Source organism: Ctenopharyngodon idella, chromosome 15 (assembly GCF_019924925.1).
Source record: "Ctenopharyngodon idella isolate HZGC_01 chromosome 15, HZGC01, whole genome shotgun sequence".
NCBI classification, from domain to species: domain Eukaryota; kingdom Metazoa; phylum Chordata; class Actinopteri; order Cypriniformes; family Xenocyprididae; genus Ctenopharyngodon; species Ctenopharyngodon idella.
Window position 1 is genome coordinate 18,500,821 of NC_067234.1, and position 25,750 is coordinate 18,526,570.

Sequence of the window (25,750 nt, forward strand, 5' to 3'; positions counted from 1 at the left end):
TTTGCCTGTGTTATTTGAAGAACTTCGCACATAAATACGCAGTTTCGCTTCATTTTATTACTTAATTTCCCATTTCATAGTTGCCTATACAAGTTAATGTGCATACATACAGGTGAACACTTGAAACACAATCTTTATTAATATTTCATAAATGAGACATTCATATTCAGCATCTTTGCAGCTCCATCGCAGCCAACAGTACACTCATCCATAAAGTAGGAAACACTACACTGTGTAGAGACCTTTAGTAGTGCTGTCTACTTTATGAGTGACTGCACTGTACCTCTGAAGTTCCCGCCTCTTCTCAATCGTTACATGCTTCCTCTTATCCCCATGTGCTCCAAATGTTCATTTCACAGCTATTTGTTCAATCTGTAAGAAATTAAATCATGTCAAATCATGTTTAAATACGGTTGGATGTTCAGCTGCATCAACTTCATTTGTTCATAGTGAGTTACTGTAAACCACAAAGGAGTTTAGAATAATATTTTATTGCCTATATAGGTAAAAATGCAATATTACATGTGTAATGAACTAATCTAAAACACTATATTGTATAATACCTCCAGTTTTGCTGCTTTCTATATAAAAAAAATATATATGTATTTATATATGTGAAATGAATTCAGTCTGAACCTTTGAAATTAAATTGACTATTACATTTTGCTATTGCCATTTAAAACTACTAGTAAAAAATAAATGTGTAAAATTAAAAATGAGTGTGCATTTATTTATTTTTTCATAATTTTAAAGTTATAGCAAATTCACCTAATTATATTCACAATCACGCTGAGCAGTTTACAATCTTATATTATTTAACCCAAGTTTAAACAGTAATATTTATCCAATATTTTAGATTAAACCAAAGAGCAGCGACTTACCAGTACTCTGCCAACTTGATCCCGGAAACAACAGAGAAAAGAGAAAGAAGTTGTCGCCTTTTAACACATTTTAGGCCACATGGTGCAAACCACAGGAAGAGGCCCTGCAGTCGCATGTCTTAAAGATGCACAAATTCGCACGCCTATTGGACTACAGCAAGTTTCGTTCGAAGACAGACTCAAATCAATTCCTTTTAAGGGCATTTTAACCGATAAAAGTCAGATCAGAAATGACAGAATAAAGTCTGGTCTTTAGCATACATAAAAATCACACAAAGAAATAAAGAGGAAGTCTAGTAAACATGTGATCAGATTGCATCAAGCTTCCACATAGTCTGACTTTGTCTCTTTAAACTAAAATACAATATTCCGTCATTTTAAATAACAGCTGTGTATGGGAAAGTATCATCAATGGAAGATGTACACGTTTTGTGCGAGTTATTATAAATAGCTTCACAATGGCTTAAATATATGAAGCATAATCTTGCTTGCAGCTCTTTCCTGAGGGGGAGGGGTGGTTGCTGTGTTGTGCAAAACCACACTGTTTCATCAGCATATTACATATACTTTGAGACAAATATGAGGGTGTGGTGATGTGTCATATAAATGTCATTTGAGTGTAATTTAAGATCATTGCTTGCTAATTTTACATTGCTTTACGGTAAGATGCTGATAAAATTAAACAGTTATGACCTTTTGAAATATTGGGCATGTGCACGTAGATAATTGAACCGATACGAGACTATCAAATCATATGTAAAACACTCTTTCTTCTGTGTCATTTTCCTCAGATGCTCCGATTTAAACACTTTTGTCCCAGACTCCCCTGAGCATATACTTTGATAAACAGGAGGCCGCTCTCCCATTTCCCTGAACATGATGTACACGAGATGGACTTGGTTGTCTAGACAACCCAAACCTCAAACTCTCGTTTGACACGCACAGAAGGAAGTGGGGGATGTGCAGACACTTCTCTATGATGTACAATGATAATGGACCTAGTGTTGTAAAAAAGAAATTTACAGACATCCCATGAAATTTAACTGGGCGATTCTTCAAATATTGGCAGTTTTGGATCTGTGGACTTTTAGAAAGTAAACATACTTTTCACATTTTCACTAGTTTATTTAATTTGTTTAAAAGGTTAGTTCACCCAAAAATGAAAATTCTGTCATGAATTACTCACCCTCATGTCGTTCCAAACCCGTATAATCTTCATTCATTTTCAAAACACAAATGAAGATCTTTTTAATGTAATCTAAGAGCTTTCTGCCCCTCCAAGGACAGCAGCGCAAGTGATACTTTAACGCTTCAAAAAGTTCATAAAGAAGTCGTAAACTAAAGAGACACGATCGCTTTGTATGATGAACAGATTGAATTTAGGCTTTTATTCACATTTTCTTCTTCTTTTGTGGATTTATTGGTGGGTTGCCAGTTTCTGATCTGATCTTTAAAATATTGCATAAATTGAAATATGTAATACCAAATGTTTGCAATTGTCTTATAAAATTAATTATTTCCTGTACATATTTAATGCATCTAATCAAAGCATGTTCTACAATTTCTATTTCCTGACATACATTACATAAACCTGAGTTTTGTTTGCCCATGATACTGAGCCTTGCATTAAAGGTGCAATGTATAAATTTTAGGAGGATCTATTGACAGAAATGCAATATAATATACATAACTAAGTTTTCAGTGGTGTATAAAAACCTTACATAATGAACCATTATGTTTTAATTACCTCAGAATGAGCCATTTCTCTCTACATACACCGTGGGTCCCCTTACATGTTAAAGGGTTAGTTCACCCAAAAATGAAAATAATGTCATTTATTACTCACTCTCATGTCGTTCTACACCCGTAAGACCTTCGTTCATCTTCGGAACACAAATTAAGATATTTTTTGATTAAATCCGATGGCTCAGTGAGGCCTGCATAGACAGCAATGGTACTTCCTCTCTCAAGATCCATAAAGGTACTAAAAACATATTTAAATCAGTTCATATGAGTACAGTGGTTCTACCTTAATATTATAAAGCGACGAGAATATTTTTGTGCGCCAAAAAAAACAAAATAACGACTTTTCAACAATATAGTGATGGGCCGATTTTAAAACACTGCTTCGGAGCTTTGCGAATCGAATCAGTGACTCGGATCTCCTTTCAAACGGCTAAACTGCTGAAATCACGTGACTTTGGCGCTCCGAGTCACTGATTCGATTCGCAAAGCTCCGAAGCAGTGGTTTGAAATCGGTCCATCACTATATTTTTGAAAAGTGGTTATTTTGCAAATGATTTGCAGTAGTTTGCATATCCTGGTGCACATGAGAGAACCAATGAGGTTCCTTCTCGTGTTACGCAGCATGTTTGAGCTTCCGCTAGACGTTTGTTCTCGCGCGTCACGCAGGTATGGCTGAGTTTCTGTTTATGTTCGCTGATCAATGTTTATATGTGAATAAAAGCCTAAATTAAATCTGTTCACCATATAAAGTGATCGAGTCTCTTCAGAAAATTTGGACTAAACCCCTTAAATCATATGGATTAGTTTTACGATTTCTTTATGAAATTTTTGAAGCGTCTAGTGGACTTTCAATGGAGGGACAGAAATATCTTCGTTTGTGTTTTGAACAAGAACGAATGTCGACATGAGGGTGAGTAATTGATGACAGTTTTTTCATTTTGAGGTTATATATGGTCATGGGTATTTCCACTACGGTTTCATTTTCATATTTCCAGTTCATCTGATATGATGTAGGCCTATTATGTTTAATAGCATTCTTTGGGAGAAATTTCTGTTGTGGAAAACATTTTTGGTCCAACTCCTTTGTATTGCTTGCTAATCTAAGTATTTTTTTTAAAAAATGTATACATTTAAAAAAAAGTATTACCATTATATCACTTCTTTTTTCTTGGTAAAATATAATAATGGATCTTTTTACAATTAACTTTTATGATGTTTTATGATTGTACATCTGTGTCTGGGACAAGGTTGAAACAATAAAATGTACACATAAAAGGTATTTAAACATAGTAAAAATAAATGATGGAGGCAATTTTCTGAGACAGTTAATTTGTTATGTGTGACCTTCACATAGCAAAAGGAAAAGAGCTGTAATATGAAGATCTGTTAGTAATAAAATTCAATACCTTAGACATGAAAGTGCCGGAAGCTGAAAAAACAGCCTACTACCCTGAATAAATTACTTTATTTCAAATCATTTGCAGCAGTTTGCATACAATGTGTGTGTATGTGTATGTATGTGTGTGTGTGTGTGTGTGTGTGTGTGTGTGAGAGAGATACACTAGCATCAGACCTTATGAAAGCTGAAGGTTGAATCTAAGGTCAAATCTAGAGGACGTCATTTGCCTCCCTTTTATCAGACACACAAATCACTCATTGAGCAATTCACTGAATCCGTTATCAACTTTACCATGAACTTTATAGAGTTTTAAAACTTGGTTCAATGCTTTTCCTGTAAAATGTATTCTCACTGTTCAAGCAGGGGGGGGTGAGCCTGAAATTGCATTATACACCTATTTCTGTACAATACTGGATTAACTCCTGAAATAAACACCACGGCACAGATTGAGTCTTTAAACTAACTGCGTGAAAAGATGGGTATTATCCAGACAGGTTTAGATCAGGGTTAACTCAATTATATTCTTTACCTTAATATGTAAGACGAGCTAAATGCCTTCTTTGTGGCTTCATTACCTTTTAGAGACATAAAAGTTACAGATTTCCCCCCTTTTTTAATAATTTCAGACATTTCAAATATGCTACAATCAATGTATTAATCATGAAATTGTCATTAAAGTTAATTAAACATTTAAACAGAAAACTTTTACATCACAATTACATTCTTGGAGCTGTGAGTCAGGAAAAAGGTACAAATATTGCATGACCGCAGATATTCTGTCTTTTAATAACCACTAGATGGCATAACTATTTAATTATGGACCGATCAGAGACTATAACTGCCAATCTGGATTATATTCTATTCAAAACAACCATCTTTTACATTATGATCTCAGAAAAAAAGATAAAAAGGTTCTAATATGTAGCATTTAGGTACTAATATATGTACGTTTTTGGTACCTTTGAGGTACTAATACGCACTCTTTAGGTACAAAGGTTTACTTTTTGAAATGGTACTGTACAGTGATAGCTCTTGTACCTTTTTTCTGAGAGAGTACACACAGCAGTTAATAAATGTAACCTTTTTATTATGTCATTTTATTAAGTCATTTTAATGTTTGCTTACTGCAACAATATAATCTATTAATTAGTGATAACTGATAATAAGTGACAGTAAGTGTTTTTTAATGTAGTAGTTGAAAAAAAGTGAAAGTTTCTTATGGGTGGAGGACAACAGATTAGATACTAAATTACTCATAATTATCAGGAAACTTTATGATACATTCTAATACAAATGAGTTTTATGGTCACTAGGTTTTGTGCTGTAAAAGTTAAAAAGGAGGGGACACCAAGATAGCACCGTTATAAAATGCACCAGCGATGAAGCCCGTCATAAAATACATTTTCTCCTCTTTAGCTGGATTGATGTAATTATAGGTGGAGAATTTTTTCAATCTAAATATTAAGGATGAATGTGCTTTTTCTTTCCATACTTACTGTTTTATGCAGGTTTGCTTCATGTGCAGGTAGGTGGTTTGTGTATATGTCATATTATTTATCATAGAAACAGATTTACTGTTAAATCAGCTACTGCTGAATTTATAGAGCTTTGAGTTCATCCATCATTTTGGATTTTAGTTTTATAGGCTTTTTTAGTGAACATTTGTACTGTAAGTGTTGGAAGGCCTGTCTGTACAATCTTTTTCTGAGTTAAAAATATATCAGAATTATAGAATATCAAGATTTATGAGAATCTGCCAACAAGTGTTGAAGCACATTAGACTGAACAGAATACACATTTATTAACTGAATGACTGAACATAGACATTGGTCTGTGTTCATGTATATGTGCGAAATATATTAAATGTGATTACATTCTATTCATTATTTATATGGATTGTAAATGTATTAATATTTTTAGAATTTTAGAAACTTTGTTTTCTTTCAGAATGGTGTTATCAGACCCAAGTCACTTGCAATAGCACGTGCGTAGGTGAGAATTGAGCTTTGTTTAATGTCATATATTAAATTATAAAGCAAAGATACAGTATCGTTCAATAGTTTGGTTTCAGTATTTTTTATTACTGTATATTTGATCAAATAAGTGCAGCCTTGGTGAGCATTAAAGACTCCAAATCCAAATTTGTAAACGGTAATATATGATTTATACTACAGCATGATCTTTTTATTTTCTTTTATAGGACCGGATGAATGGGCAACCATTTACCAAAACTGTGGAAATGTACATCAGTCACCCATTAACATTGTAACAAAGAATGCTTCCACAGTCAGTCATCTGACCGAAATGGTGTTTACAGGCTATGAAGAGATGATCAATAGAGTCATTATAAACAATGGACACACAGGTAGGCTAAGTATATTTTGGGACCCAGGAATAGACTTTTGTCCTCTGTAGTGGACATTATATTTGAGTGATTTTCTCTGACATCATACATGTCACAGTCTGGATGTCCTGTAAAGAGCACATTCAGGGCTTTGCAGAGATACCAACTTTTTAGAGGTTTCGCCATGAAAACAACAACTTCTTGGTCTTTAAATATGACTGAAAATGAAAATTAGCACTCTTATGGAAATATGATAATATTTTGTAATTATCATTTAAATCGGATTCATTTTCAAATTGTTTGTTATAAATCAACATCTCAGGAAAATGTTATGGGGTTTCAAATCAAAATATGACCTTCTGTTACGAAACAGGACATTGATTTCATACATGACCTCTGTAGAGGACAACAAGACTTAAAGGAACACTCCACTTTTTTTGAAAATAGGCTCATTTTCCAACTCCCCTAGAGGTAAACAGTTGAGTTTTACCGTTTTCGAATCCATTCAGCCGATCTCCGGATCTGGCGGTACCACTTTTAGCATAGCTTAGCATAGTTCATTGAATCTGATTAGACCGTTAGCATCTCGCACAAAAATGACCAAAGAGTTTTGATATTTTTCCTTTTCATTGCATGTTGCTCCAAGAACACATTAATATGCAAATTAGATACAGTGTATAGATACATTGTATTGAATGGGAAAACCGATGTATGGCCATTTTACCCACATATTGCATAAAGTAAAATGGTATATCAATTAATTCCATTATATCTTTCATAACATAGTTGAGAATCATCTTTATACAAAGTTTGGTTAAAAACAATCCTGAAACCTAAAATTTGATTGGTGATTAAAAATAAAATTTCATTGTTTTTGCCTATACATGTCATTTCATTTCATTTTATTTTTTAAACAACTTAGTCCTGCATAACATAACATAGCATAACATATGAATAAAATATTATTTTTCAAAAATGTTATTTTTTCATTTGTTTCTTATGCTCTAAACAATATAATGACATGAAAATTCAAAAAACCTTTTTTTTTCTGGGTCTCAGGAGGATATAGTGAATAGCCTTTACACATATTATTTCACTTTATAAACACTTTTTTTTTTGTCATTTTGTCATCTTTAGTGCAAATGAATCTGCCAAACATAAGCAACAATTAAAGAGGCCAATTTAGAAGGCACTTACATAGCTCAGCAGCTTCACCTGCACTGGGGCAAGAATGGTGGACCTGGATCAGAACATACTATAGATGGAGAGAAATACCCTATGGAGGTATTAAGCTTTTGAGACAGGTTTTATTCTTAAACCTAGGGCTGTCACTAACGATTATTTTGGTAATCGAATGACCAGTCAATTATTTTAGTAATTCTAAGACATAAGCCTTTAAAATGACTTAAAATACATATATAAAAACAACTAAGCAATAATATTTGGTTCAAATAAAGTATAAAAAACAAGTAATATGGTTTTATAGAACAACACTGCTAAAATACATAATTACATAATATAAACAGTCGTCTTATGTTGGCTACATTATGAATTATAACAAATGCCTGCAGAGGGCGCCATCGACCTTGATCAAATCCTTGTTTAATATTGGCCAAATGACATTTAATTCAAATGTTCACTTAATGTTTAATATATGCCACTTCTTTACGATAGAAATGCTACAGCCACTCTAATTTCTTGAACAAAAATATGTAGACATCAAAACATGCAAACTCAGAGCGAGGGTTTAAACTTTTATTTTGACATTTCAGCCTTTGTGAGTTCACAATAGCACTATGCTATAGTATGTTTTTTTTTAATGCTTTTAATACATCGTGCAGCCTTAGAAAACAGTCTAATAATGCGGTTCATGGATTCCTGTCGTCCGTGGAATGCGTCACTTCTGGTATTTTGCCGGTTACTCGACACGGATAAATTGCAATCGAGTATTTTTTTAAATCGAGTACTTGAATTTAATCGAGGAATCGTGACAGCCCTACTTACACCTATTTGTGAATCGATAAGGAGTTATAAACATGTATTTTGTATCTTTAACAGCTGCATATTGTACATATAAAAGAAAAGTACAGCTCTGTGGAACAAGCCATCAATGACTCTTCTGGAGTGGCTGTTCTTGGATTTTTTTATGAGGTAAAACCACAGATGCATTGGTCCCACTTTAAATTAAGTGTGTACTAACATTTAAATTAAGCATTTGATACAATGCACTTATTTTGTACATACATGTTTTTGCATTACTTGTATTTAAAAAAACACCTGCATTTAATTAGCTAAATCTAAAATGACACTGTTGACCCTTTCCTTGCCCTTAAACCAACCCACACCACTAAACCTTTCCCTAACCTCATCCCATCTCAATAGCAGCAAGTGTTTTGCAATAGAACATGAACACAATAAGTACATTGTACCTAATAATTTATTTTATTATGTATGCACATAGTAGCTAAAAACACCGAATATAAGTGTGACAGATGCAGTCATAAATGTTTGTTATTTATAGCTAAGAAAACCATATTTTACTGTATCTACTGCATCTTATCTTCCAGGAATCAGAAAATGCCAATAAAAATTATGAAGCCATCATAAATTCTCTGGAAAATATTACACACCCTGGTAAGATTTTTTTTTATCTAACTTCAAAGTTTAATAAATATGTTGTTTCATCGCTTCTTGATGAAGGTCAGTCAAGGTCACAATACGCTATCTCTAATATGGGAGGAGCCTGTGTAATGTATTATTGTTCAGACAGGCTATATTTAGAGATAAAAAGAGGAACTTAATGACAGTTTATGAACATCTTTTTTAGGCACCAATGTTACACTTGGAGATGTATCATTAGACATGCTTATTCCCCCCCATGATAAATTGGCGAAGTACTATCGCTACCAGGGGTCCCTCACCACACCAGCCTGCTCTGAAGCAGTGGTCTGGACAATATTTGAGGAAAGAATACCACTCAGCAAAGAACAGGTAGTTTATTATATGCATCCACCTTATTTTGCAACACGGAAGTAAAGGTGTGTTTACGCCATGTTGAAATTACCGTAATTTTGAGGTTTCAACTTGTACAAAGCATTCACATCCTTGTAGAGCTCGTAATCACATCTTGTAAGATGGGACTTTTCTGAGAGATCCTACTTGTACCATGTGACAGCTGTACCACCTGACCAATACAGATTCATTTAGGCTTTGACAGTGGTGCTATAGAATTACTTTTACAAACAATTCCCAGTCCGAGGATGTGAACGGCTCCGAATAGAACATCACATGTTGTTATCTCGAGCCTACGGTAATTACGACATGGTATGATCGCAGCATAAGCTCTGTGAATGTGTGAATGTGCGATTCATTAACCGCTACAGGGCGTCTCCTCACAAATATTGGATGAAAAAATAATCAATATTACAAAAATAAAACAATGCAAATATTAAAAAATGTGACATTAAAAAGTGTATAAATCACTCATTTTTTTTTTTTTTTTTTAAAGTAACACTGTCCAACAGCGACACCCGCAGGTAAAGTAAAGGTAAAGGCTTGCCTCCCCTGAGCCCATTGACTTTAAACAGACCCCCTAAAGCATGCGGTGGGTTTGGTGGGGTGTTATTGAGAATAAATTGGGGAAATTCACATGAGAGGAGGCAATGCCTCCATCGCGCTATGATTGGATATGATCGGTTATGATTAGATATGATTGGTTCGTGCGATAAATCCTGCATCTTGTTTTCGTGCGCGTTCGCGAATCAGCCTGAATGAAGAAAATTATGCCGTTAATGGGAAGACTAATTAAAAAGTAAACAACTTGATGACTGCCGAAAATAAGTTCAGCTGAACATCAATTCACAAACAAAATTGTTTAAATTGTTACTACCTTTTAGTTATTATTTTGGAATAAATGTAAAAATGCTTAAAAACACTAACTTGATGAGATTATTTATTACATATTTATTACATAGTGTAAACATACAAAATAGAATTGTATTTGGTCTTTATGTAATAATTTTCCAGGAACATTTAACCAGGAACATTTAACCAGGAAAATGTGACAACATTTAGTGTAACGGACATGAATTTACATTTGATATATAAAAAAAATAATAAAAAAAACACTTTTCCAACTCATTTTAAAACACCACTGCACGCCACCGAACTAGAAGAATAACAAAGTGTCGTAAACAATCAAACTATTTGCTCTACAAACCAGTGTGTTAACAATTACGACAATATATTAAACATAAAAAGGTATGAAATACCAGTTGGCAATATCAAGCAGCATAACAAGCTGTTTTGTCCAGCTAGAAATAACTATAGAAGCGGATGACACTGGAAGCCAGACACATTCAATTTACAAATGCTCTCTCGTGTTAAAAATAAGGTGGATAAACAAGTGAAACTTTATCACAGAATAAAAGAATACCATGTAGTCATCTTATCTTTGTCTTGCAGCTTTCTGCATTTTCAAACTTGACGTTTTCTGATGGGACTGCCATGGTAAACACATACCGACCCGTTCAGCTGCGGAATGATCGTGAGGTGTTTTATTCTAGGAGTTATGTTTTCTGTGTTAGCACTGCCTTCTTGATCAGCTCTGTTTTCACATCACTCTATGCTCTCATGTTGTGATTTATGGGTATTACTCAAAGCAAGTTATTTATCATTTCTTAATAATTCAAGACCAATCAAACTTTACTGTTGTTCAGCCTGTGGCTTCAACAGTGTTATTATCTAACATAAAATTAACCTGAAGCACATCCTATGTCAGAGGCCTTCTCACATGTATCTAATGAACATTATTTATACAAAAGTCATTGAACTGATATTGTTGTGAAAAGCGTTGTAAAAGTACAATTTTTAGCTTGGTAGGCCTAATTGTTCAGTCCCAATTGTAAAACAATAATAAAAAATCTGATGAACAAACAAATAAACTTACTCTTTGATCATTTATTTATGTATAATGAATAACTAACCCTGTGAAATTTTTACAGCCTGAACACTGTCTACCTAGATTTTATTGCACCTGTTATAGTTGTATGGGATAAAAAGGAAGTGTGTTTTCATTGGCCAGGTTCTCTGAAGACAGGTTATTCATTGACACGCCAAGTTGGGTGATTTGATATTGGTGTTGAATATCTGGCAACTGAAAAGAGAGAGGAGAGGGAGAGAAGTGGGAACTTTAGGAATTTTCCATTTAAAAGAAAATGTAATTTAAGATGTAGACTATAAAAAAAGACTGGGAAAAATGAAAAAGCATTGTAATAAGTTCAATGCTTAGAACATAAGTTCAAAAGAAGTATCAAATAAAATAAATCATATAATATATGCAAATCAGATAAATGGAGGGGGAAACGGGGGTAAAACAATGCTAAGTGCAGGTTTTAAAACACCTTTGGGCTGGAAAGCTTTGCTGGACCTGGCAACCTCCTGATCATCACTGCACAAAAGTGTGACCGCACAGTCAGCTGTCCAACACTTCATCTTCCTGAGAGTAACTTGTAACATGGATCGCTGGAAAGGCAGAGTTGCGCTTGTCACTGGTGCTTCAGTGGGAATCGGAGCTGCAATCGTCAAGTCTCTTGTGCAGCATGGCATGAAGGTGGTCGGATGTGCCAGAAATCTAGAGCAAATAGAGGTAATCTACCGTGAACGAGAAAACAGCAGTACGGTTCACTGCTTGCGAGAAGTAAATGAAGGCCTACAAACAAGCTGAAGAATCGCGTGTTTTTTGTCTTGCAGAAATTGGCAGCAGAATGTGTCAGTAGTGGATTCAGCGGCACTCTGTTCCCGTATAAATGTGATCTGACTGTGGAGGACGAAGTGTTATCCATGTTCTCCTGGATCAAAGTTCAACATCAGGGCATTGACGTGTGCATTAATAATGCTGGTTTGGCTCTTCCAGAGCCTCTATTGAGTGGCAAAACCAGTGGCTGGAAGAACATGATGTATGTAAGTAACTGAACAGCGACTTGACGCCATAAAGCCAGTCAGTGATTCATTTTCCGCGAATTGGTTCTTTCAATGAACCGATATGACTGAGTCAATGATTCATTTACGTCATCAAACTATTTACTTTTACAATTATAATTTGCATGTTTGAATACAATGCTATTAAAAGCAGCTGTTTTCTCTGTTGAAAAATCACATATAGCCAATTTATTTGGCTATTAAAGTTTTTTTTTTTTTTTTTTGCTTTATTGGTCAATAAACTGGTTTACTCTAAAGTTGTTGTTTTTTAAAAAAAGACATGAATCTACACTGTAAAAACTAAAGGTGCCTCAAATATCCTTTTGGATACTCAAGGAACTTCAAATTGTATTTTAAGTGCATCAAAGCTCTTTCTCCTATAGTGGGGTTACTGGTGGAACTATTGACAGTCTTTGCGGTTCTTGCAGGTACTTGTAGGAGCCTTTAAGCACTTTGTATTCAGCTCCTGAGGTTCTGGAGTCACCTTTTCATTACCATGAGACCTTGAAGTGCTTTGGGGGAAGTTCGAGGAACTCAAATTCTATAAAAGGGTTCTTGTAAGATCTGTAAACATTTAAATGGTTCCTGGAAGATCTCTTTTTTAAAAGCCAGCATCTGGAGGAACCCGAAAGTTCTGTGAGGCCACAATAAGATGTACAGCCTTGAACATGTAGTATTATTATTATTATTACTATTATTATTTATTATTATAATTATTATACTTAAGTTTGATTAAGTAGCCTATAGCCTACATAGGTCTACATTTATTCGGTATATTTTATAGATTAATTTAAAGCTTAAATAATATAATAATAATAATAATAATCATTATTATTATTAATATTAATATTATTTGAAGAAGAAACAGGAGGAGGATAAATTTTCTGCTGTCGCGGTACTGCTGCATCGCTTCAGTGAGTGATCCTCGCGCTGCTCGCGCGCAACAAAGCTCACCTCATCAACATCATCATCGGATTTGAAAGTAACGGCTCCTCATCAAAGCCTGCCGCCGCTTCCGCGGTTTGTTCGGCTGTCCGTTATAAGGTTTGTAAACTCGAGATATAAACACGCAGTCTACTCACTATATGTGCAAACACATACATATTATCTTAATTTATTATACAATACTACGTTTTTACAGTGTTTACTAATCACTATGTCGTTAAGAATGATTTAGCCGTTTTAGCTGCGATGCTAACGAATCTAATGAACTTTACGCTACAAAAGGAGTTCATTAACCTATTGTCTTAGATTTTTTTTTTTTTTTTAGTCATTCAACATAATTGTGTTTTCAAATTGCCAGCATTACTATTTTAGCTGATACCTGTCGTCATTGGCTTTTGTTATTAGACATACAGAATAACACAAATGGTTAATATAGTTTGGTCTGTTTTTGTTTACAGATTCTCTCAAATAGTAAAGCCCTTTACTGACCAATACATTTTTATCCTTTAATGTTGTGCATGGATATAATCAGCTTTGTTCTTTTGTTTTCCCAGAACAATAATTTCTGAAATAACCTGGAAATTTCAGAGACTTTATTGAATTAAGAGTACCTGCACCACAGGTAAGTACTTTATTATTTTCTGTGTAAAATTGTAGCCTATTGTTGGACTGTGTACTTGCGTTTTTTAATGTATCCTCTTTACCTACCTACTGTAAATCTAATTTCAATGACAGTTTGGGAGATATTCACTGATCAAGGTATACAAGGTGCTGTAATGTGGTGAGTTTTGGAAGTAAGGGTTAAGGATATAAATGTAATTTTAAGCTGCTTTTCCATTTATCAAAAGTGATTGGGTATAGGAAACTTCAAAATTAACTTAAAACCATTCATACACTATATTCCTAGTTTTTAGAAGCCATACAATAGCTATTTGTGATGAACAGACAAAAATTTAATCCATTACTCTCTGAAAATCTTCCCTCGTACTATAATATGACAGGTGTGGCATCAATGATGCTAGATGCCTTTTTTCTTATGCCTTATGCATTTGAATATAAGACATTTGAACTTGAAATTATAACTTCAAGTTTAGTCTTTTTTATATATAAAAAACGAAAGATATCGTATGGCTTCAGAAGACTTACAACACAACTCATAACACTTGAGTTGTGGACTCGTATTATACTTTTTAGGATCTTGGACATTTTTGGAGCTCAGAATATTTATCGATTTTTACATAGATTGATGCATTGAATTAAACGAGACTTGAATTGATTCATGAATAATTTTAAATAATTTTCATAAAACTATTTTTTTCTGCTTGTGTTTCATGCATTGAAATTGAACGGTGACTGCATTATGCCTGAGATCTGCTTTTGGGTTCCACAGACAGAAAGTCAAACAGGTAATTAGGAAATTATTTTAATTTTACAACTATCACTTTAATAATGTTACTAACAGTAAATTTTGTACTTTGCAGGGATCTTGGCCTAGTATGCTGAAACAGAGGTTTAAACAGGAATAAAAATCCTCCTGTAGACCTGAAAATCATTGAAGTGCCTGGACCATCCACCAGAAAAGAGAAAAAGAAGCCTAGCAGAAAACAAAGCTGCTGTACCTTTTTACTTTTCTGACTCATTAATTACCTCAAATTTCCCTTGTGAAGATTTTATTATTGATTGGATTTTATGTTGCTGTGAGTAAAGGTGCAGTCACATTTGTGACATTTCTGTGAAATCATGCAAGCAAAAAGGTCCATTGACCATTATCAGCAATATAGTGACGTAGTATATGATGCAGCTCACATAGGAGTCACTTTCAAGCAGGTTTCTGTTGGTCAAATATAGCAAATTTCAGTGACCAACTTGGATCCATAGTGAAATTTTTACCACACATGAAATTAATGATCCTGTGGATTTCTATTGTAATTATTCATTCGCCAAACAGCAGCAAATTTTACTGCACCTTAAAGGGTTAGTTCACCCAAAAATGAAAATTCTGTCATTTATTACTCACCCTCATGTCGTTCTACACCCATAAGACCTTCGTTCATCTTCGGAACACAAATTAAAATATTTTTGATAAAATCCGATGGCTCAGTGAGGCCTGCATTCACAGCAAGACAATTAACACTTTCAATGCCCAGAAAGCTACTAAAGACATATTTAAAACAGTTCATGTGACCACAGTGGTTTAACCTTAAAGGGTTAGTTCACCCAAAAATGAAAATAATGTCATTTATTACTCACCCTCATGCCGTTCCACACCTGTAAGACCTTCGTTCATCTTCGGAACACAAATTAAGATATTTTTGATGAAATCCGATGGCTCCGTGAGGCCTCCATAGCCAGCAATGACATTTCCTCTCTCAAGATCCATTAATGTACTAAAAACATATTTAAATCTGTTCATGTGAGTACAGTGGTTCAATATTAATATTATAAAGCGACGAGAATATTTTTGGTGCTCCAAAAAAAACAAAATAACGAATTATTTAGTGATGGCTGATTTCAAAACACTACTTCAGGAAGCTTCGGAGTGTTATGATTCTTCTGTGTCAAATCATGATTCGGATCGCGTGTCAAACTGCCAAACTGCTGAAATCACATGACTTTGGTGCTCCGAACCGCTGATTCGACACGCTGATTCATAACGCTCCGAAGCTTCCTGAAGCAGTGTTTTGAAGTCGGCTATCACTATATAAGTCGTTATTTTGTTTTGTTTTTTGGCGCACCAAAAATATTCTAGTCACTTTATAATATTAATATTGAACCACTGTACTCACATGAACTGATTTAAATATGTTTTTAGTACCTTTATGGATCTTGAGAGAGGAAATGTCATTGCTGGCTATGCAGGCCTCACTGAGCCATCAGATTTCAACAAAAATATCTTAATTTGCGTTCCGAAGATTAACGAAGGTCTTACGGGTGTGGAACGACATGAGGGTGAGGAATTAATGACATTATTTTCATTTTTGGGTGAACTAACCCTTTAATGTTATGAAGTGACGAGAATACTTTTTGTGCACCAAAAAAAAAACTAAATAATGACTTTATTCAACAATATCTAGTGATTTTGTGAAATCACATGACTTTGGCAATTTTATATGTGCTCCGAACCACTGATTTGAAACAAAAGATTTGTAAAGCTTCAAAGCTTCATGAAGCAGTGTTTTGAAATTACTAGATATTATTGAATAAAATCTTTATTTTGTTTTTTTGGTGCACAAAAAGTATTTTTGTCTCTTCATAACATTAAAGGTTTAGTCCACTTTTAAATAATATTTTCCTGATAATTTACTCACCCCCATGTCATCCAAGATGTTCATGTCTTTCTTTCGTCAGTTGAAAAGAAATGAAGGTTTTTGATGAAAACATTCCAGGATTATTTTCCTTATAGTGGACTTCAATGGCCTCCAAACGGTTGAAGGTCAAAATTACAGTTTCAGTGCAGCTTCAAAGGGCTTTAAACGATACCAGACGAGAAATAATGGTCTAATCCAGCGAAACGATCGGTCATTTTCGAAAAAAAATACAACTGTATATGTTTTATAAACACAAATTATCGCCTTGCAAGTGCTTCCACCATTTTTCCACCACGGAAAAAAAACGAAACTGGTGCCGTGTTCGTTCACTAAGTAGAATAGGGAAGGCGTAGGACATACAGCGTAAGCTTTTTGAAGAATGAACTGTTTTATATACGGCTTTAGTAGCTTTCTGGGCATTGAAATTGTTAATTGTCTTGCTGGCAATGGAGGCCTCACTGAGCCATTGGATTTCATCAAAAATATCTTAATTTGTGTTCCGACAATCAACGAAGGTCTTACGGGTGTGTAAATGTGGTAAATGGAAGCTTAAACATGTTTGTTTAATGTGCAAGAACCAACAAGGTTCATTCTCGTGTTACACAGCACGTTTGAGCTTCAGCAAGAACCAATGAGGTGGTTCGGTTGAGCTTCTGTTTTTGTTCGCCAAAACATTGTGAACACAGTGAAGCCTAAAATAAATCTGTTCACCATATAAAGTGATCGAGTTTATTCAGTAAATTTGGACAAAACCACTCAATTCATATGAATTAGTTTTACAATCTCTTTATGAAGTTTTTGAAGCATCAAATTGGTAGTTGCGTAGCTGTCTATGAAGGGACAGAAATCACTCAGATTTCATCAAAAAGATCTTCATTTGTGTTCTGAAGATGAATGAAGGTCTTATGGGTTTGGAACGACATGAGGGTGAGTAATAAATGACAGAATTTTCATTTTTGTGTGAACTAACCCTTTAATGTTTTTTTAACATTGATTTATTACATTACATTTGTTTTTCCATGCATTTTGTTGAGATGTCTATTCTTGTAAAGCCTATTGTATATAAATGGTTGGTTAGTCATGTTGCTGATGTATTACACTATTTTTTAAATGTGTATTGATATTTAGCCTATTGCTTTTTTATAAGTGCATGCAAGTGTATGTAATAAAATGGATCTATATGCAATAAACAATTTTTATTTTGCATTTGTTTCAGTTTTTCAATTTATTTATTATAATAGAAGTTAATGGTAACCATAGTACCAATATAAAATAAAATAAATTAATAATAAAAATAAAAAACATGAAATTTGGTTCCCGGAGGCACCCAAAGCGGTTCCACACAATGCTTCATTTAAGGGTTCCTCAGGAAACCTGGGTGGTTCCTCAGAGAACCGGCCCTTTTGAAAGGGTGCCTAGAGGATCTACAGACGGTTCCGCCGGTGTGGCAAAGTGAAAAACCCCAAAAGGTTCCTCCAGGCACCTTTTATTTTTACAGTGTAGGTTTAAGTCAAGTCAAGTGAGCTGTTGAACTCTGCAGACTAAACCTTTTCATGAAATAAAAATGTTTACTTTTTTTTTTTTTTCAGGTGAATGTCTTTGGCCTGTCATTGTGCTCCCGTGAGGCCTACCAGTCCATGAAAGAAAGATATATTGATGATGGCCATATCATTAATATTAACAGGTACAAGAATGTTTCATTAGACATTTTTGCCTGTATTCAAATTCAAACCTGTGCTGAGGCAAAAACATTCAATATCCTTAAATATCTTGGTGTTTTAGCACGAGTGGACACCGGGTCGTCAACAACGCTGATGTACACTTCTATGCTGCCAGCAAATATGCCGTGACTGCTCTCACTGAAGGTCTGCGACAAGAGTTACGCAAGGCCAGAACCCACATACGTGCCACAGTAAGAGCTGCTTTAGATCAACACTTTATTTATGTAATATGATTATTGCATGAGACTTGTTGGCACTAAGATTGCTCTTTCTTTAACAGTGTATATCTCCTGGTTTTGTGGAGACAGAATTTGCCTACCGGCTCTATAGTCAAAACCCAGAAAAGGCTGAGGCTGCCTATAAAAGTATAAAGGTATAGACAAATCCTGATTCTTGTTTAAACAATATGTTGTACATTATTGCTTACACTTTTAAATATTTAAATGTTATTCACAGTGCCTGCAAGCAGATGACATAGCGAACGCAGTGGTGTATGTCCTCAGTGCTCCTCCTCATGTTCAAGTAAGCATCATTCATCACTGGAGAAAACGTACTCGGTTATGAACATAACCTCGGTTCCCTGAGATACGGAACGAGTACTGCGTATGAGGAAAAACTCTTTTTTCCTCGACACTGAAGCCTTTTTCAATAACGCAGTGTAACTGCACGGCCATTGGTTCAAACTGAAAAACTTTTTGAACCAATCACGGTGCGGCGGAGCTGCGCGAGCCTATGGTGATGTAGCGTGCCAAAGCCCGCGCTATGGCTATATAAGTGAGCATTTCACCATAGGATACAGCTCCGTGGTATGGAAGCAAACGCAGTACTCGTTCCGTATCTCAGGGAACCGAGGTTACGTTTGTAACCGAGTACGTTCCCTTTCGATACTTCACTCATACTGCGTATGGGGAACGAATACAATACCCGCCGTGCCATGGGAGGGAATGACTGAACCGATCTTGGGCACCAGAGGGGCCCAGAGGATAAGTAGGGAGGCAAAGCCGTCATACCCTCATGTTACACATGCTAAAAAGAGAGCTGGTTCCCTTAAGTAACGAGCATGACCGACGGGCTACTAAAGGCCGTCAAATCATACTAAAAGGACCTGAGCGTGTAACGCCGGCACGTCTAAGTTATAGAACCTGACAAAAGTGGATGGCGAAGACCAGCCGGCTGCCTCACAGATGTCTTTGATGGAGACACCACTAGACCAGGCCCACGAGGAGGCCATGCCTCTAGTGGAGTGGGCTCGTACTCCTATGGGGCAATCGAGGCCCATAGATGAGTAACAGAGTGATAGCGTCCACTATCCAACGTGAGAGCGGCTGCTTTGTGACCGGAAGCCCTTCGTCATAGTGAGAACATGAAGTCCCGGTGAGCGCCGCCTCTGCGTGGGACTTACCCAGACAGAAAATCTCAGCTGGTCCACTGCATTGCCTCTTCAATGGCGAGAAGCAAGCTGATCCGAGCAGGCGAGAGAAGGCGAAGGCTTTCAGTCTCGTAGTCCAGCGAAGAGAAGCGTTGTTGTCGCTGAAGGAGAGAGATCTGAAATTCTATGGCGAAATGCTCGCTTATATAGCCAGACCCCCTGCCCATTTTGGCGGGCCTTGGCGTGCTGCATCGCCATAGGCTCGCACAGCTCTGCCGCGCCGTGATTGGTTCAAAAAGTTTTTCAGTTTGAACCAATGGCCATGCAGTTACACTGCGTTATTGAAAAAGGCTTCAGTGTCGAGGAAAAGGGAGTTTTTCCCCATACACAGTACGAGTGAAGTATCGAAAGGGAGCTATTGTGCTGTAAATGATTCCTGAGATTGCTCATATATACAAATATACAATCAGCTTGAGCTGCAGAAAATTTTCTGCAGTGTATTTTCTAGGAAGATTTCATGTAATTGTTTTTTCCTTCCTCATCTCTAGATTGGTGACATTCTGATGAGACCTGTGGAACAGTTGACTTAACCTGAGGAGATAAACAGGATCAGGCATCGCTGACATCTTAATCATTCTAAAGGCTCATATATAGTTTCAAATATTATGGAGAAAACCACATGAATGTCTCTATAAACTGTTTCTGCACTCCAAATCTTTTGAAATACAAATAACAAGAACACAAAACACTGATCTGATCATGGTCTGATCATGAAGTTTACATTCATCATACATCAAATCTGTTATTAAAAAAGTTTTGAAAAAAGAAATTATGCAAAGTACGCTTTTGTGCTCAAGTATTGAGTTATCAGTCTTGCAAAATGCAGAATGAGTGTAATTTTTGCTTTACATTGATTATAGTGATGAACATTCACAAATGAACAAAATGTTTTGAAGATTGTTGAGGAAATCTGATGCTTTTTATACATTTCTTTTTCAGTTCTGTGCCTGCAGTTCTGAGCTGGTATATATTTTTTAAGTGATGCACTAATAAAAAAAAATATATGTCATGCTCTTGATAATTGTTTATTTCAATGTATAATGAATAACTAACCTTGTGAAAATTTTACAGCCTGAACACTTTCTACCTACTGTAGATTTTATTGCACCTGTTATAGTTGTATAAAAGGAAGTGTGTTTTCACTAGCCAGATTATCTGAAGACAGATTATTCATTGACACGCCAAGTTGGGTGATTTGATATTGGTGTTGAATATCTGGCAACCGAAAAAAGAGGAGAGGGAGAGAAGGAAGTGGGAACTTTAGGAATTTTCCATTTAAAAGAAAATGTAATTTAAGATGTAGACTATCAAAAAGACTGGGAAAAATGAAAAAGCATTGTAATAAGTTCTATGCTTAGAACATAAGTTCTATACATAGTTCTAAGCATAGAAGTATCAAATAAAATAAATCATATACGCAAATCAGATAAATGGAGGGGGAAACAGGGGTAAAAAACAAAACAAACAAACAAACAAAAAAAATGCTAAACGTGTACTGTGAGGTAGGCTACTGGGTGGAAAATCCAGCAGTTGTCTGAGTGCAGGTTTTAAAACACCTTTGGGCTGAAAAGCTTTGCTGGACCTGGCAACCTCCTGATCATCACTGCACAAAAGTGTGACCGCACAGTCAGCTGTCCAACACTTCATCTTGCTGAGAGTAACTTGTAACATGGATCGCTGGAAAGGCAGAGTTGCGCTTGTCACTGGTGCTTCAGTGGGAATCGGAGCTGCAATCGTCAAGTCTCTTGTGCAGCATGGCATGAAGGTGGTCGGATGTGCCAGAAATCTAGAGCAAATAGAGGTAATCTACCGTGAACGAGAAAACAGCAGTACGGTTCACTGCTTGCGAGAAGTAAATGAAGGCCTACAAACAAGTTGAAGAATCGCATGTTTTTTGTCTTGCAGAAATTGGCAGCAGAATGTGTCAGTAGTGGATTCAGCGGCACTCTGTTCCCATATAAATGTGATCTGTCTGTGGAGGACGAAGTGTTATCCATGTTCTCCTGGATCAAAGTTCAACATCAGGGCATTGACGTGTGCATTAATAATGCTGGTTTGGCTCTTCCAGAGCCTCTATTGAGTGGTAAAACCAGTGGCTGGAAGACTATGATGGATGTAAGTAACTGAACAGCGACTTGACGCCATAAAGCCAGTCAGTGATTCATTTCAGCGAATCGGTTCTTTCAATGAACCGATTCAGTTATTCGTTTACGTGATCACGTGCTCTCTGACATCACAGCGTGCATTTTATATATATATATTTTTTTTGTTACATTTAGTTCACCCAAAAATTAAAATTCACCTTTATGTTTTTACAAACTCGTATGAGTTTCTTTCTTCTGTTGAAAACAAAGGAAGATATTTTAAAGAATGTTGGTAACCAGCCAGTTGACTGTACCCATTGACTTCCATAGTAGGAAAAAAATACTATGGTTATCAACATTCTTCACAATATCTTCCTTTGCGTTCAACAGAAGAAACTCATATGAGTTTGGAACAACTTGAGGGTGAGTAATTTTAATTTTTGGGTGAACTATCCCTTTAAGGGTTTTTATTATAAATTAATGTCCACGGTCAGTTTGTTGTATGTGCCAGTTTATAAAAGTGAACCACAATATAATTTGCATTTTCTTTTACAATTATAATTTGAATGCAATGTTTGAATACAATGCTATTAAAACCAACTGTTTTCTCTATGTATGTTGATTAAACTGTTGAAAAACACATATATAACCTATTTGTTGTGCTATTAACTAATTTTTTGCTTTATCAGCCAAGAACCTGGTTTACTCCAAAATGTCTTAATTTTTGGATTTAAAAAAGTGAGTTGTTGAACTTCTCAGACTAAACCATTTCATGAAATAATTCTTTTTTTTTTTAACTTTTTTTTTTTTTTTTTTTTTTTTTTTTTCCCAGGTGAATGCCATTGGCCTGTCAGTGTGTACCCGTGAGGCCTACCAGTCCATGAAAGAAAGAAATATTGATGATGGCCACATCATTAATATTAACAGGTACAAGAATGTTTTATTAGACATTTTTGCATGTATTCAAATTCAAACCTGTGCTGAGGCAAAAAAAACATCCTTAAATATCTTGGTGTTTTAGCATGAGTGGGCACCGGGTCCTCAACAGCGCTGATACACACTTCTACACTGCCAGCAAATATGCCGTGACTGCTCTCACTGAAGGTCTGCGACAAGAGTTACGCGAGGCCAAAACCCACATACGTGCCACGGTAAGAGCAGGGTGAACATTTTATTTAGGTAAAATGATTATTGTATGTCTAAAGTTCAAAGACTTGTTGGCACTAAGATTGCTCTTTCTTTAACAGTGTATATCTCCTGGTTTAGTGGAGACAGAATTTGCCTACCGGCTCTTTAGTCAAAACCAAGAAAAGGCTGCAGCTACCTATAAAAGTATAAAGGTATAGACAAATCCTGATTCTTGTTTATACAAAAATTGTTTACACTTCTAAATATTTAAATGGTATTCACAGTGCCTGCAAGCAGCTGACATAGCAAACGCAGTGGTGTATGTACTCAGTGCTCCTCCTCATGTTCAAGTAAGCATCATTCATCACTGGAGAAAACTATTGTGCTGTAAATGATTCCTGAGATTGTTCATACAAATATACAATGAGGTTGAGCTGCAGTGGGAATTTTCTGCAGTGTATTTTCTAGGAAGATTTCATGTAATTATTTTTTCCTTCCTCATTTCTAGATTGGTGACATTCAGATGAGACCTGTGGAACAGTTGACTTAACCTGAGGAGATAAACAGGATCAGGCATCGCTGACATCTTAATCATCCTAAAGGCTCATATATGGGCCATTCTACAGAATTGGTTCAAAGCCAGAATTGCAAAGGTCTTGAGAAAATTTTGTCCTTTTCCACAAATTTTTTTTTTTATGTATGCAAATTGTAGAATATCCAAAGTACACATTTCTAGTAATTGTGCAGATAATTCTCATATTGTATTTTCAGAAAGTTTTGGAATATTTTTCCTCTCCCAAATTTGTCACTACCGAAACACAATAATAAATAATTTAATAAATTTCAGTAAGTTACTTTGACCTATTAAGATTTTGTTTACATCTTTCTTGTAAATAGAATATTTAAAAGAAAGAATATTTCAAGTGTAATTTATGCGATTAGTTTTATTTTGGATCCAATCTTTCTTTGTAAAAGGCATAAAGTTTATCATACTGATTTCAAAGTTAAGGATTCATTAGTTTGAACATACATTGAACCAAACACTATTATTATTATTATTATTATTATTATTATCTTAGTTGATAATTCAATATACTTTATTTTTGATAAAACATCCCATGTTTTGGACCACATCACATTATAGAATTTTAACTTGCATACTAAAACACTACTAAAACATATAAAAAATACTAATGATTTGCATATAGCTGTACTAAAATTTTGTTTATTTTTCCCCAAATAAATGATTATATGTTCCCTTTTGTCACTACCAAAACAAAGAAGAAGTGTTTCGGTCGTGACTGTTTCGGTAGTGACAATTTTAGATACTTTTGAGCCTAGCTCAAAGATGCTAATCGGTACATTGTTACCTAGCACAGTTCTGAACAGTTGTACACACATTAAAAACTAAATTTTATCGAATAACCCCAAAAACGAATGTCGTTTCGGTAGTGACTGCTTCGGTAGTGACAATTTTAGATACTTTTGAGTCTAGCTCAAAGATGCTAATCGGTACATTGTTACCTAGCACAGTTCTGAACAGTTGTACACACATAAAAACTAAATTTTATGGAATAACACCCAAAAAAGTGTGCTTAATTGCAGAAAAAAGGTGTTTGGTAGTGATGTTCCTTAAAGTTACACACAGATTTTCAGACTTTTGAACATATTTAACTCAAAATGATGGTATCTATTATGAAAGAGAGGCTATGAGAGAGAGGGACACAGGAATATTTCCTGATCAAAAATGTAGAAGTGTGGTTAAATCAGTCTCAGCCAATGGACTAAAACATGCACGGTAGTGACATGAAAATGCGGGCCATTTTTTAACGTAAAATTTCATGATTTTTTTAGCTTCACTTAAAAAAAAAAAAAAATCAAAAATATATTTTTAAGAACAACAATGGAAAAAAAATGCAAAAATTATTTCAATATTTTCACAAGTTGAAATTTAGAGGTTAGGGTTAGGGACAGCCACACCCCAATAAATGATAATTTAATATACATTTAGCTTACTGATATTTTAAATATTATTGTGGGATTCAAAAGATAATATAATCTTAGTAAACATCTAAAATTTGAATACTTAAATGCTTTTTAAATGTGTTTTTTGGTTGTGGGACAGCAGTTTGCACCAATTCTGTATAATGGCCCATATAGTTTTAAATATTAAATAGGGAAAATCACAATAATGTCCCTATAAATTGTTTCTGCACTCCAGATCTTTTGAAATGCAAATAACAAGAACACAAAACACTGATCTGTGTGATCATGAAGTTTACATTTTTTTTTTTTTTTTTTTTATAATTATTTATCAAATCTATGTTATTAAAAAAAATGTTTTGAAAAAAGAAATTATGCAAAGTACACTTTAGTGCACAAGTATTGAGTTATCCATCTTGCAAAATGCAGAATGAGTGTAATTTTTTGCTTTACATTGATTATAGTGACAAACATTCACAAATAAACAAATGTTTTGAAGATAAAAAAAAAGAGGGATTTATGTCATGCTTTTCTTCAAGTGTTTGTGATGAAACTATCAAATTGCTTTTTTTCTTTGAAAAAACTGAAAACTGAACACAGGCACAATATGGGACGCAGAATTTGCAGAAGCAATTATTCACGTTTACTGAACTGAATTTTACTGCTTCACTGGAAAATGCAGAAGACGCAATAAACTACTGCAAAAAATGCGAGTTGCCTATTGTTTGAATTCGCATTATTTACTTGCGACTGCAAAAATCTCGGAGGAACTGCTGTTGAAAAAAACAGCATATGCTGGTTAG

The 25,750-nt window shown here is 35.0% G+C and overlaps 2 protein-coding genes and 1 long non-coding RNA gene across 10 annotated transcripts in view; 2 read left to right on the top strand and 1 right to left on the bottom strand.

Annotated features, from left to right (window-relative positions):
* Positions 1-35: 35 nt before the first annotated feature.
* LOC127495413 (uncharacterized) lies at positions 36-1,306 on the bottom strand. Its single transcript, XR_007925119.1, has 2 exons — positions 882-1,306; positions 36-372 (listed from the first exon to the last, which is right to left on the bottom strand). It is a non-coding gene; the product is annotated as an uncharacterized LOC127495413 (long non-coding RNA).
* Positions 1,307-5,405: 4,099 nt separating this feature from the next.
* On the top strand, positions 5,406-11,313 carry ca4b (carbonic anhydrase IV b). The gene is given in 9 exon segments (XM_051861379.1): positions 5,406-5,551; positions 5,974-6,018; positions 6,227-6,391; positions 7,508-7,530; positions 7,532-7,654; positions 8,429-8,521; positions 8,938-9,004; positions 9,198-9,361; positions 10,835-11,313. Coding segments are annotated over 9 exon segments (915 nt in total). The 5' UTR covers positions 5,406-5,493; the 3' UTR covers positions 11,012-11,313.
* Positions 11,314-11,546: 233 nt separating this feature from the next.
* Positions 11,547-25,750, top strand: part of dhrs11b.1 (dehydrogenase/reductase 11b, tandem duplicate 1) — a 33,641-nt gene continuing 19,437 nt past the window's right edge. Inside the window, exons 1-7 of one of the 8 annotated variants that reach the window (XR_007925040.1) lie at positions 11,547-12,017; positions 12,122-12,331; positions 18,192-18,286; positions 18,385-18,514; positions 18,604-18,696; positions 18,780-18,845; positions 23,473-23,617. Coding sequence is in view for 7 of the 8 variants with exons in the window: in XM_051861392.1 (XP_051717352.1) it covers positions 11,886-12,017; positions 12,122-12,331; positions 18,192-18,286; positions 18,385-18,514; positions 18,604-18,696; positions 18,780-18,845; positions 23,473-23,514 (768 nt within the window). In the remaining variant the exon portion in view is untranslated. Of the gene's footprint in view, positions 12,018-12,121; positions 12,332-18,191; positions 18,287-18,384; positions 18,515-18,603; positions 18,697-18,779; positions 18,846-20,240; positions 20,762-20,925; positions 21,554-21,657; positions 21,868-22,668; positions 22,764-22,857; positions 22,988-23,083; positions 23,177-23,248; positions 23,315-23,472; positions 25,658-25,750 lie in introns of those variants that run through there. The other 7 variants (XM_051861392.1, XM_051861389.1, XM_051861390.1 and 4 more) reach the window with 7 other exon arrangements.